At 44.3% G+C, this 14,126-nt stretch overlaps 1 protein-coding gene across 2 annotated transcripts; it reads right to left on the minus strand.

Annotated features, from left to right (window-relative positions):
• Positions 1-2,266: 2,266 nt before the first annotated feature.
• pidd1 (p53-induced death domain protein 1) lies at positions 2,267-12,588 on the minus strand. Of its 2 annotated transcripts, XR_003931786.1 has the most exons (16): positions 11,645-12,588; positions 10,936-11,349; positions 10,685-10,837; positions 10,514-10,565; positions 10,223-10,424; positions 9,494-9,643; positions 9,233-9,406; positions 9,000-9,147; positions 8,586-8,721; positions 8,349-8,499; positions 8,099-8,222; positions 7,855-7,970; positions 5,916-6,023; positions 4,272-4,468; positions 2,924-3,501; positions 2,267-2,299 (listed from the first exon to the last, which is right to left on the minus strand). XR_003931786.1 is itself a non-coding variant. In XM_030096105.1 (15 exons), the coding sequence occupies exons 1-15, from the start codon at positions 12,267-12,269 to the stop codon at positions 3,246-3,248; spliced, it is 3,006 nt and encodes a 1,001-aa protein (XP_029951965.1). In that variant the 5' UTR covers positions 12,270-12,588; the 3' UTR covers positions 2,480-3,245. The 2 variants fall into 2 exon arrangements, 1 of the variants encoding a protein (XP_029951965.1); XM_030096105.1 differs by lacking the exon at positions 2,267-2,299 and having other exon boundaries at positions 2,480-3,501.
• Between the last annotated feature and the right edge of the window lie 1,538 nt (positions 12,589-14,126).

The raw sequence follows: 14,126 nt of genomic DNA on the forward strand, positions 1-14,126 counted from the left end.
TTTGCTGTCATACTGCATCTATTTATCAATTTAAAACCAATCCACCTCACTTTGAGACCACATTTGGTTGATCTTTATCCCTCTTCATTTTGTCTGGCCTTTCCTGTATAATGTTATTACATCACTTCACTTTGTTAACACAAATTTTACAGCCAAAGCTTGGTTATTGTCCATATCTGCTTCTTTTTTTAGTGACTGTTTCCAGATGATAGCTGTTTTTGCATGTTTCCATATTTTAAAGATTGTTGGATATTCTCTTTGGTTCTAATAGAGTATGATACCAGTTTTAGCTTAAATGGTCATTTTCCAGCTCATTTTATTTGTTCTCAATTGTGAATGTCAGAGCAACACATCTCGAGAGTCACTGAAAGGTAACTTTCACTTTATAGCAACTATACGGTTATTTCACATTTACAGATAAAGTCAGAAAATAACAGAACAATTCATGACGATTATATCCTGAAGTGGGCCGGAAGCAGCCCTGGGTGGCAGTGAAAAAACATGAATAAAAATATTGCATAAATCAGATTATAACCTTACCCATCTTGCTGTAGCAGTCATATTTGCTCATTTCGTGCCAGTTTTTGTTTGCTTAGCTGTTTGATACATCTGTGACCCAGTTTCAGCTCTTTCTGAAACCTATTTGTTTTGGGGTTGTTGGGTTTTTTTTTTATAAATCTCCATGCAACCTATTTGCAATCTGACTGTTGTGCATCACTTCTTATTTCAAGCCACATTTCTGGGAGACTTTGCAGTTCAGTGACTGTGGGTCTTTGGGGTTAGAGGGCTGTGATTGCAGCAGTGCCAGCTGTCAGCCGGCAGCCCGTCTGGAGGAGGGCACACTTTAAAAAGTGGGTTTACCCTCCGACTCCGACGTCCCTGCCCACACGAGCGCTACAACACTCCCGCACTACTCCAGATGCAGGCGGCCGCCGCTGGCCGCGTCGCGTCGCGTTGCGTCGCGTCGCGGCGGGTCAAACGCGGTGCACGCCGCTGCCGTTACCGGAGAGAGGCTGGCGAAGGCGCGCGGGACCGCCGGAGGTAGAATTCCTCGGTTTTCCTTTCCCCTGACGTGGCAGCGGGGAACCGTTACACCTGAGTCACGGCTTGACATGTTGGGTCGAGCGTGGACATCACTCAGCCGCGTTTCGTAACGCCGTTAAGTCCACAATAGGCCCCGCGGTACCGTTAACTCCACATCCGTGGAAAAGCGACGGGCGCGCGGCCACATAACGGAACATGACAGAACACCACATCCCCGCCTCTAACAGCCACCTTCTCTTTCATGAAGCGTTCATTTAAAAAAAGATTAAAATAAAAATGAAACTGAAGCTGAAACCATTCTCAGGTGAGAATTTTTTTTTTTTTTTTTTTGTCGGTCTTCCTGTGGGAGACATAACAAGCCTCGGTCCGCATCCCGGTGTGTACATACCAAACAGAGCCGTGCGTTCCGCGGTGCGTCCCCGGTGCTGTGTGAGCTCTGGATCTCTGGCTGACAGAGCCGACAGGAGCTAACCTACCGGCGTTACTAGCATTTGAGTCCAGCGGAGGGAGGCAAGCGGAGGTAGGAGTGAGAGGAAGGAGAGGAGGAGAGGAGGAGGAGGAGGAGGAGGAGGAGGAGGGGTGAAGCAGCTCCAGCCTGGCTGTGTGTGTGTGTGTGTGTGTGTGTGTGTGTGTGTGTGTGTGTGTGTGTGTGTGTGTGTGTGGATGGACTCCAGTCACAAACAGAGAGGGGACCTCTAGCGGCGAGTAGTGGAAGTGCAGGCGTGTTTTTTTTTTATAAGCAGAAAGATGTGTGTGTGTGTGTGTGTGTGTGTGTGTGTGTGTGTGTGTGTGTGTGTGTGTGTGTGTGTGTGTGTGTGTGTGTGTGTGTGTGTGTGTGTGTGTGTGTGTGTGTGTAGCTGTAGCTGGCGTCATGGTGACGATTCATCCCCACACAATGACCTTGAACACCAAAATAGAAAAAATACACAGAGTGGAAAATATTGGGGATGAAGGGGAGCACGCAGCAGTGAGTCACCTGCAAGAAACAGCTGACACCCACACAATTTATCAGTTCCATTTATCAGACTTGTGCATGTGGAGAAGAGGAGAAAACACGAAAAAAAAAAACCTAATATCCTGGACGAGAGCTACTCTGATTACTCAGTGACCAAAAGGCACACATGGAATAAAGTCAATGAGTTGTGAGGGGGAAAAAAACCCTTCCCTTGCATTTTCCACCACATTACTCAGACCTTTGAACACGATTCCAGTGTTTGCTCCGTCTGCAGGTACCAGGAATATCTGTTCACACGATCTTTGAGAGGAAGAGAGAGAAAACAGAGTAAATAATAAGATGCCAGATGAAAATCACAATATTAGGTTAAAATATGAATTTGAAACTCACAAAAATGAAAACAGCTTCAGAATGAAAAATATTTCACTTTTATTTAAATAAGCAGTGATAATGGCCACTAAAAAAGTTGTATTTGGCAATTATCAACAAGTCTTTCCATCAAGGGAAAAAAAATAGCTGACTTAATATCACGAGATTATCTTCCTACTCCTTTTCTATGAAAATAACAGTTTGGAAATAAAGTATTTTGTACAAGATAGTCAGTGAGACAGTTTTGACACTAGCTGAGGAATGTTTGAGTCTCTGGAAACACCATTAACAGGTCTCCCATTGTGTAACCTGACTCCTCTCTGCACCCTATGAATGGTTAATTATGTACCCGGCTAAAGCTCATCGATCAACCTGGCTGTTAGAATATAGGGAGGATTTTTACTGCGTAACCTTCAGATTTATTGCAAAAGCTGAAGTGACAAAAACAGTAAAAAAAAGATAAAGAAAAAATGACTCTTCTTCTTTTTCTCCTTTGCTTGGTATAAAATTTAATAATTAAAAAAGTAATAAAAACAACATTAGTTCATAACTTACCACTGCTAGCAACTATTGCTTTTCTATTCTTGGCAGAAATGAGCAGTAATAGCATCACTTTCCATTCTGAGACAGTTTGTTAGAGGTGCAATAAAACAAAGCTGCAGGCCAGCTCACAGTTCATCCGTTTCACTTCTTCTGTTCTTTAATAAAAAAGAAAAGCGCCAGCGGCTGAGAGTTGTCTTTTTCGTGACAGTGACAAGGACAGACAGTTGTGCAGGAGGACGGTCGTTCAGACAGCGGGATGAGCTGATGGTGGTCCTCTGTAAACAAACAGGTTACTCAAGTGTTCGTCGGCCATCTGCGGCCAGCATGGGCTCATTCACTGCTGCGCCTCGGCGGAGGAGGAGGAGGAGGAGGAGGAGGAGGGGGCCTCTGCATCCAGGCCCACCCTCCTCAGTGACTCCGAGTACTTCCTCCTCCCAATATTGACGATGTCCTCTATCTCGTCGGCCACGTCCCTCCTCCCGCTCTCTACCATGGCCGCCACCAGTCTGGACACCGCTCCAGGACCGGCGCTTTTCTGCGCCCGGGCCCACTGAAACAGCATGTCCAGCACCAAGGCGCCCAGGTTGTCCCTGAGGAGCGGAGCACAGCGCACAACACAAATGTCACATAATGCGCCTCCTGCTGCAGTGACCTACATATGGAGGGAAACTGGTGGAAATATACCGTATATCTGGCTTTGAATTATAATGATCCAACTAACCAGTTATGACTATAAACATAAATAAACCTAAAATGCAAGTTAAATTGCTTTTTTTTTAAGAGATAATGTGTCAGTATGAAAGCTGGTATTAGAAACACTGAAGAATAATCTAGGCGAAAGTTAAAAATAGCATTTGATGGCACAAATCCCTCAAATGACGTGCACGCACATTCCTGCATCACAACCTTACGTGCGAAGGTCGTCACCAGAACGCGTTATTTTACATAATGTATTCTGGATGCGTCACGAGCAGGTCTTCTTCTGAGCATGAGGAGGAAGGGGGAGGGCCAGATGAGATACGGGCTGTGTGTAATCTGCTCCGGTGTCCCAGATGGCTAAGCGATGGCTGGCAGTGCAGATTAAAACGATTCAAATTACAATTTCTCTCCCAACACGGGATTCTCCAGTTTTATGCCATCACACTCCGTCTTATCCTGCGGAGGCTTTGACTGTGATTATAGGAGCACGGCTCACACAGCGAGCTCCATTAACAGCAAATAAGGATTTTTAATTCAATTGCTGTAGCAATTTTTTATGAGTTACAAATTTTTACATAAATTCAGATCAAAACAAGTTTGACAGTATAATAAATGTATCCATATAGATTGTTTTGACTGAAAAATCCTTCTTCATTCTCACCTGTACTTATACTGGATGCGGTCCAGCTCCTGGTAGCTCAACCCGAGATTAATACCAATGACGCGCCAGTCCTGCCCGATCTGAAGAGAGATGGACAGCAGGTTGGCTTCTGTCAAGTAGCCACTTTCAGGGTCGCCCAGGTTCAGAGGAGGGTACTGGAGTTCTTCTGTTATGAAACTGTTGTCTGCATTTCGTGCCTGTGGGATAAAAAAAAAAAAAGAAAAATTCCGATCTATATCACTTTTTAAAAAATTAAGTCATAGTCAATCCAGATGCTTTCCGAATATGATACATTTATTTTTTCATAAACTTATGAGTAAAGTGGTTTTAGGGTATGAAAAACTACATTAGTTTTTCTTTATTTATTCTTAGAATTGTCCACTCTGCACCATTTAAGTGGAAAGCCGCAGAATAATTCCAGTGTGCAGCGAGGCTCGGCGGTGACAGCAGGCGAACGCTGGAGCTCCAGATGTCTGCAGTGCAACTAATGGAGAACTCTTCTTGTTAAATTATCTTGTATGCTGTCAAGTGTTTTGTTGTACAGCTCCAGTACGACGGATGCCGGCCCACTTTTTAGATGTTGTATGATGTTGATTGCACTGAATAAAGCGCTGATAATTCCTCTCTGGAAACGCTGGAAGCACACTTTCTACTTTTAAAGTTTTTTTTTTTCTGTGAAAGCTCTGGCAGCAGGCAGGCCTGTTTTCTATCCAGATCATGTTCAACTGGGAAGCCGAGCTGCTATGATGGATGCAGGATGTTTCATCACGGTCTTTCTGAGAAGTCCCTTCCTCACTGGAGGCGCCGTGATGGGAGTAAATGCTCTTAAACCTTAAAAGTAATTCGCAGCATTGATTGTGCCCCAGGCTGCCCTCACCATCGGCACTAATGTAAATCCATACCATCAGAGGCGTCGGCTTTAGAACTGTCCATTGATTATAAGCTGGATGGATCCTTTACTCTTTACTCCACGTTGGTTAAGAAAACAACACATTTTTTTGCCTTGTCTGACTGAAAAACAGCTTTCCATTTTTCCTGAGGTCGTCTTAAATGACCTTTGGTCCGGAGACGTTGGCAGCATTTTTACATTCTTCTTTGCATGATACAGTTTTAATTTTTTTTTTCATTTGTAGGTTTTACAGTTAACAGTGCTTTCTGGGAATGTTTCTGAGCCATACAGTGACCTCCAGAGGAGAAACGTAGCAGTTTTTAATGCAGTGAGACCCGAGGGCCCGGCGATCACACGCATCCAGTTTGACCTTTGGCCTCGTCCTTTGCCCTTTCCTCTAAATCAGCTGATAATTCTCTGTTTGTGGGATCTTCAAAGTCTTTACAACTTTACGTGACGGAAAATACTTCAGAAGCTCTGTTCCATAGTTTTTTACCTAGTTTGTTGTAGAATGGTGATCCTCTGCTTATGTTTCAACTCTTTTCATTCAGAGTAATTACTAACCTGTTTAAACCTAACCTTAGTAGTTACTAATACTCCTCCAGTTTGTGCAAATACTTTAACTGCTTTGAATCAAATGTATCCTCACCACTCAACATTTTCAGAATTAGGGTTGTTTCCTCATCACATTAGATATTACTTTGTCACCAATTAAAGATTTGATGTTGTCAAATGAAATGAAGACATAAACCTACAGGAAGTCTCAGTGGTAAAGTAGCAAGCCACTGGCTGTCCAGTCCCTTCCTCTTCCTGGACACTTCCTCTGGAAGGTTGCTGGGAATCTCCCCTCGATAAAACGACACCTGGAACAGAGATGCAACGTACATTTAAAATGCGATTCATGCAACCCTTACAGATTGTTTTTTTTTTAAGGAGAAAATATGATCGTAACAACTGCACTATAAACGCCACTATAAGCTAAAGTATAAATCACAAGACTTAAGACGAATGTTGAAAGATTTAACACCAAGGTTCTCGCCACAACTTCCTGTATGACGTAGTAATAAACTGAGTTTTTTTTAGATCACAAATGCAAACAACATGATGGCTGGATGATTTTTAAGACATGAAGATCATGAAGTCTCAACATCCTCACCAGCCTTGTTCTCGGCCCTGACATAATTTAAAGCAGTAATTTTGTTTCAGCCCTTTTTTCACCGGGACAGACATGTATCTCCTCCAGAGGACAGTTCAGTGTTACTGTTACAACCGTAAATAATCACCAGCCTTGTGTCAATCGTTCATATTGACTCGTGCTAATACCGTCCTCCACCTGACACCCAGGCAAGCACACTGCAGAGTTAGTGCTCCGATAATCTAACAGGGATGACATGGGACCTGCATACACTTTTTAACTAGATAATCGTTTAGACAAATTGATATGTTCAGTCTGCACAATGTATTTAAATCATGTTCTCCCCTGTGAGCCGCACAGAGTGGCACTTTAGTGGAACCGATGGCGCAGGAAGGCTCATACAGCAGACTCCACTCCTCCAGTTATTGCACCTCTTGAAATGGTGTTATCGAATCGATCACACATGGCAGCAGAAGCACACTTCTTGGATATCTTACTCATAACAGATGCAGTCTGTCCGTTGGCATCGCTGAGGCTCGGATGATCACAAATCACATTTTTGGTCTTAATTTTTAAAAATTAGCCTTTATGAAACAGAGGATTCGTTTCTATTTTTTCCATCTAAACCATGATCTGACATAAAAAGACAATAGAGAAACAAATCAGGGACACGAATGCCTTCCATGTACCTGATCCAAATGCGACATATTCATGGAGATTCAGTATCATCAAACCAAGCCTGGGAAGCGCAGAGTAGATAATATGCATTGGCCTTGGCAGACCATTAATTTTTAGTGTTTCTACTCACAACTAAAGAGACAAAAAAAAAATAACGCATTCCAGCTGTCATCAAATTTAACTGCCAATATTTGAGGGCCATTAATTGTGAATACATCTGAAGCAGTAGAAAGGCTTCTGACACCCAGGTAGCTAATTATATTCCTCCAGTTCACACAAAGGGCTTTGAAAACGTGCGGAAGGGCTGCTGCTATGCACGGTCAAGCAAATGTGCCATCAAAAAGTAGCAGCTCAAACGAGAGCGCACGGAACGTTTTCTCTAACAATCAAGGGGGTGTGTGAAATTCATTTATTCCCCAGTATCTGACTAGAATATCCCATTGTGACATTCTGAGATATGTGAAGAGCGATCCCCCAAAATCACATTAACTGAGTTCTACTGTAAGCTGGATGTCGGATTAACATGATTTTTTTTTTTCAGATCATTGCTCATTGTGCTCTTTTCCTTCCCCTCAAGATGAAGTTCGAGCGTTCACTGCTGCGATGCAGTGGAGGTAATATACCCACCTGTTACAAACACTGCTCGACACATTTAAGGTGGATACATACTCTGCAAGAACTGATAATTTTGTTTGTTCTTTCGAACAGGATGAAGTTTTAGTTCTGGACAGAACTTTTCACAATAGAAGGAGATGGAAAAAAAAAAAAGAGTGAACCTGGCCTCAATGTTTTTCTAGGTGCTTATAGTCACTGTGGAAATGTACTTAATATTAACTCCACATGAAGAGAACTGCCATCTTGGTGTTAAATGCTGGTCTCACCTGTCCCCTCACTGGCTCCTTCTGACCCGGAGCTGCACAGATGTACACTTCCTTTAAATTCTTCAGGCTTGAGTAGAAAACAAAACAAAGCCTTCCTCCCACACAGTCCGGTCTGTCTGCGAAACACAAAACAATATCGGCTCCAGACTTACTGCAAATAGCAGCATCAGAACAGATACACATTAGTACACCGCAGACCTTGAGGGTAACAATGTTAGATTTTTAGTAACAAAGAGATTCAGACCTGTGCTGATATCTAAGCCCCTCTCGAAGCCGGCGAAGAACTGTTCTCCCTCCAGCAGGTCACACAGGTCTGAGGGCTGCGGCCCGTCATACTGCTCAGACAAAGTCTGCACTCTGCCCTCTACCTGCACAGGAACCATCACAACCACTGATTCATCCCTTCAGTCAGATATCAATATCACACACAAAAATGACAAAGATGGGTGATAACACACATTCTATAAGCTCAGAATAGGAAGCGTGTGCCCGACCTTGTTGGCAGGTAAGCACTGAAGCAGCACTTGTGAGGGATCCGTCTTCCGCTGGAGGACGAAGAACTGGACTCGAAACTGTTTCAGCCTCTGGTAGACTCTCCTGACCACCCCGCTCACACAGCGCTGCGTGGTGTACCACAGCCAGTACCTGCGATTCAGCAAACAGCCCCAAGTCAGAGCACGACATGGTAAGATACTTAAATTAAACAAATGTCATAGGGAAAAAAAACTCACCAGGAGAAATGTGTAATGTAGAAAACAGCATATAGATGGGTGACGCAGAGAGACACTTGTGATGTGATGTCTGTCCAGGTCTGAGCAGCAGGATCTCCATGAAGCAGATGCAAACAGGACATATCCACTGTGTGGCCTGCAGAGACGAGTACAATCCGACTGGATGTGATTCAAGACAGAAACCACCTTGTTGAGATTCACCCTCTGAACGAAAGATCGTTCCTGAACTGGCACTGTGTAAGATTTAAGTGTCTGTAAACTGGATGGCCTTGTTGAGTCATTTTAGCTCCAGTCTGATCAGATACCATCAGATAACTTCCAGATTGGATTCATTTATCTAAAAGCAGCACTTTAACTTATATCTAACATATTATTGCATTAATGATACATCAGAGTGAGAATGATAGAACATACCAGTGACTCCAGAAGGAAGAGGGATCTGAACCTTCACTGGCTGCAGGAAATGCATGCTGGGAGTCTGGGAGAGACAGAGAAGCGGACTGACTCTGGCCTGAGGATCATTGCCCAGAGCCTGCACCTCTGATATCGACACCTGCAGCACCTACACGCACAAACAGATGCTCAAAATCCTGCAAACAGCGCGAGGTTAATCTTCCATATATATATGTGCTGTGAGCAGGTTTCACCTGTAAAGTTATGGTGCGAGTCTGCAGAGTGGAGTCTGGAGGGAAGCTCAGCTTGATTCCAGGATCGGAGCTGGACACCAGGAGGGCTCCGGCTGGCGTCACAAGACAACTGTCCTTCACTGGGCGGGACACCGCCATGAACCAGGAGAAGTGGCTCACAGAGCAGCACGCCAGCTGCAAGTACGAGAAACCATCCTGTTGTTCGGCACGGAGAAAGCCCGATAATCACGTCTTTCAACAGTGGGAGGATTTATGGCTCACCCTGGCTGGACGTCCCCCGGGGTGGCTGCTGTGGCTCTCGCTCCCTCTCCTCAAATTAGTGGGCAGAGAGCTCCATGAGCGTCCGTCAAACGTACGCACCAACACCTCCCTTCTTCTAGCCCGATGGTACGGCACACACACCTCCACAGGCTAGAGGGATGAAGGTAATACACGTGCAACTAAAATTTTGCATTGAATATAATTGAAAATGTAATAGTTTTAGCAGCTATTTCTAGTCTGAATATTAGGAAGTAAAATATTTTATTATTAAGGGGATTTTTGAGTTTTACAGTTTATTAATAAAAAAAAGAAAAATGTCTTCAATATATAATTTTATTATGAAGAAATATGAAATAAAAAAAGTTGTTGTTTTTTTATTATTAGAAGAATATTTCTTTTGTTCTTGCTCTTTGGCCAAATTTCTGAAAGCATAAATGCTAAATGGGCCAATTTTTAAAGAGAGGTTTACAAAGAACACCAAAACACAGCCTGAGATGTCCTGGTCTGAGGCCTTTTTCATGATTTTCCACTCTTCATGTGGAAAATATCCATGTTTTTAATTCACACTACTGGAAACTTACTTCTTCACACTTCTGTTGTCAGATTAGAACAATTTACTGAATCACTGAAACCTTTTCCAGGCATGATGGGAGACACAAAGCGGTGTTTTTCACGAACAAATGAAGTAAACGGAGAAAAATGGATTTAATAAAGAACTTATTGATATACCTTCAAGAACGTAATACCGTGAGGACGCAGCTCCAGGGGCCGGCTCAGGAGGATGTCATGCTCCTCGAGCGCCACCCACTTTCGCTCTGGTCTCTTGCTGGCCCACTCCAGTCTTGTGGTTGTCTCCAGGCACCCTGGGGGGAAAAGCAGCTCAGCCCCTCCGGGGATGAACACATGACACCCAGCAGACGAAACACTGAAGCTAAAAGGAAAGACAAGGGGAGCGTGACATCTTTATTACTGCCGGTAACAATGTTACAGGGATGATCTGGGGTGGGGGTGATGCTCTACCTGTGCTGATTGAATCCAAGGTGCAGCTCTGGTATTTTGGTTTCTGCTCGATCTGGCAGGAAAAGTGTTTCGTATCAGTCTGCATACGCCGGCACTGAACACAAATACTGCAGCCAATATAATCTGAGCATGCTCAATACGATCCTAAGTGTATATTTGTTCTCTTCTCACCTGGCGTAGGAGGTAGAGGAGGAGGCGTTGGGGGTTTTCCCAAAGGATTACCACGTGCCGCTATCTTGAGCAGAGGCAGTTTGTTCAGACACTGTGGGATCAGGCGGAGGTCGTTGCAATAGATAAAAAGCTGCCTGAGTGACAGGAGAGAGCCTGAGCAAACACAGGAGGCGAGATCAGAAATTTAACAAAGCATTCACAAATTTCACTGAGCTAAATCAGAATCTAAATCAGATGAGCCTGACCCTTACCCATGCTCTCTGGTAACCGATTCAGCTTGTTGTGTGATAGCTCCAGCGTAACGAGCTTCCCCAGAGAACCAATTTCATCAGGTAGTTGCTGGAGAAGGTTATGAGACACATCGAGCGTCTGAAGCGATCCCAGCTGACCAAGACTCGGGGGAAGAGACATCAGCTTGTTGCCCAGGAGAGAGAGGAAGCTGAGGGACGACAGCTGACCTACATCGGCGGGCAAGGCCGAGAGGCGGTTGTGGCAAAGGAGGAGAGAGGAGAGAGCGGGCAGGCTGAGCAGGCAGGGTGGGAAACAGGAGAGCTGGTTGAAGGAGAGATCCAGGTGTACCAGATGAGAAAGGGAGGAAAAAGATGAGGGTAAAGAGGTGAGGAGGCCCGGCAGGGGGTCCCCATGTGAATCATAGAAGCAGTTCCCTTTAAAAGAGAGAAAAGAAAAGTTGGAGCCATGTATTTCATTATTAAGTTGATGAAATAAATAGAGTTGGGGTTACTTATGTAATCACAAAACCCTGAGAAACACTGAGTATTATAATTGATTTATAAATGTACTGATATGAAGTATCCATACATTTTTCAGCAGAACTTAGGTTCAATTTTGTAAACGAAAAACAACATAAAATCAAAATGTTCCAGTGGTTATCTAATGTTTGTATGCTGTGCTCAGACTGTATATGAAAATGTTCCTGTGTGACAGTAGCTGGAAAAGTACCTCTGATAGCTATTGATCGCAGCCTAGTCAAACGTGGCAGGACATCCAATGCACCATCCAGCCCTGGTTTATCTTCAGAGCCCATCCTCAGGTACTGGATGTCCCTCAGCTGTCCTGGGACGGACCGCCACAGCAAAGGCAAGGCAGCTGCTCCTGCCTGGTACACGTCCAGGGTCAGCCGTGTGTCGGTCAACACGTCCGACAGCTCCACAGAAGGAGGCAAAGGTGGAGTCAGGCACAGGGGAGAAGGAGAAGGGGATGAGGGAGACTTATCGGCGAGGTGACGGCTGGAGGAGGAACAGGAGGAGCTGGATGAGGAGATGCCGGATGCAGAGGGATCATATGTATCCGTGAAGCTGGAGGGAGACGCAGAGGGAGCATCCCTCTCCGCTGGATCTTCAGACATCACACCACTTGTTGGTGTGGGTCCAGTCTCTCCCTCTGATCCCCCCTCATTCTTCCTCGTCAGTTGAGCCAGAGTGTCTGCAGAGAGGTCTCCAGATGTGCTCCTTGATGGGTTAAATCCAGATGTGACCTCCAAATCTCCATCCTCCACAGTCCTGCTGCCCGCTTTGTCTCCACACTCTTCATCAGATGCTGCCTCTTCTTCACTGCTACTCTCCATTGAGAGCACAGAGCATCACATGGATCAATCAGCTAGTGGTCTGCATTGTCCTGAGTCTGTGATGACACCCCTGACATTTCTATGACCATCTTATTATGACATGATGTGAAGACAAACGACTGCTACATGAAGCTACGAGCGACATGTTTTATGAATTTACACTAGTTTCAACACTGCCAACGTAAAATTAAGACGTTCAGTTACTACATATTGCTGAAACCTACACAACTAACAGAGGACTTTAAAACACTAATGTTATTTCTAAGCTCGCATAGAGCTAAAGACTGAATAAGAAGTAAAGTTGACCTGTTTTTAACGCTGAAGCAGAACTTCCTGACGCCCGGCTGCTTTTAAAAGGGAGAGCTTTACGTCACAGTGAGGCGCTTGTTTTTGTTCCGCTGTACGCCGACGCGAGGCGGACGGAGTCAAACTGCTCAAACGTCGGTCTCAGAGTGCTAACCCCGCCTCTGTGCTCGCTCCAGTGCAGCACAACGAGCGCCTAAACAGCAGCGCCGCCAAAGATTCAACCCAGGGCGGGACGGTCGTTTGCTGTTTGACCACACGGTGGCGCTGCTGAGTCTATTTTGACCCAATTTCTCTTTCACTCACTGTGCTCGCTGCAAACTGGATTTAGACAAGAGACCAACGAGTCGTATTTGTTTCAAAAAAGGTTCAAATGAGGCAACAAACTCTGGCCTTTTCTTAGGATAACCGGGACGTTTGTATAAAACTGAATTTATAAACAATAAACCTTTTCTACCTATTCACTCAAATAGCCTCACATTGATTATGATCAAATCTTTTCAATACTGCAGACCATCTTCCATTTAGTACACTACTTCATTTCATTACGAAATTGCACAGTCTACATATCTTTTCATTTTAAAAACCAAATGTTATATGGGTCAAGAAAAATTGTGTCAAATTCCAATGTGTCCTGAAAAAAAACTTTGTTTGTTCAGAATGATAATGTGATCCATTCAGACCCACAAACCAGTGAGCCAGTAGTGGTACAGTCAGCTGTTTTGAAAACAACAACAAACATCTCTGTGAACTTGTCTGTGTACTGTTCACCCAATGAATAGACACCTCTGCTGGTCGCTTTTTTTCAGCGATTATATCACTCTCAAGTGTCCAAGTGAGGTTTAGCAAGTATTTAAAAAATAAGTGTCAGTATTTTAAAACAGTCACGACAGAGATGCCTTTGTGGCTTCACAAAAAGCAACATTGCTCTGGAGAGCTCATGATGTCCTGACAAAAGCCTGGATCAGTTCCCAAAGAGTTACTGTTGGCAACTTGGCACTGTTTCTGCGAATAGATGTTTCAAGGAAATGCTGCAGATAAACATTTCAGTGGTAAACTGTTACCAGATGGGCTGCCTCTTCGGAGGTAAGATGTCCGTCATGTTTTACTGCTTCTCTTAGTAAACACAGCGGCGTTGACAACACTGTAAACAAAGGCGGGTCGAAGTTATTGGGAGCACACACCGTCACGTGTTTGATCGATCTGTAAACAACTAGTCGTGGCAGTTATGTAGGAAATCAATACTTGTCTATGGTTATTACAAACCTATTTTTAAGGTAAACAGCAAGAAACAGTGGCTATATGTAGAATAAATAAGGAAATTATGGGGAACATCGGGCTTCAAAATAAAGATTTGACAGCTGTCAAAGAAATAGGTGACGACTCAGATGAAGCGTTTAAAGCGGGGCGCGTTGTGATTGGTCCGACCTTCACCATTCTTCAATATGATTGGTCACTTTTCTCCGAGTCGCTAACTGTGATTGGACGAGCCGCTTCGGCCTTCGCCCTCCTCCAACCACATGCCGGCCAAAGTATATGAAGTGACAACAACAA

This window comes from Salarias fasciatus, chromosome 7, assembly GCF_902148845.1.
Source record: "Salarias fasciatus chromosome 7, fSalaFa1.1, whole genome shotgun sequence".
Taxonomy (NCBI): Eukaryota; Metazoa; Chordata; class Actinopteri; order Blenniiformes; family Blenniidae; genus Salarias; species Salarias fasciatus.

Excerpts from the sequence above, each read along its gene's own strand:
- pidd1 (XM_030096105.1), bottom strand. The coding sequence starts at position 12,269 with ATGGAGAGTAGCAGTGAAGAAGAGGCAGCATCTGATGAAGAGTGTGGA. Across the intron at positions 10,425-10,513 it reads CTTGGATTCAATCAGCACAG|CTTCAGTGTTTCGTCTGCTG; the intron begins GTAGAGCATCAC and ends CTTTCCTTTTAG. Across the intron at positions 7,971-8,098 it reads GGGCTTAGATATCAGCACAG|ACAGACCGGACTGTGTGGGA; the intron begins GTCTGAATCTCT and ends TGTGTTTCGCAG.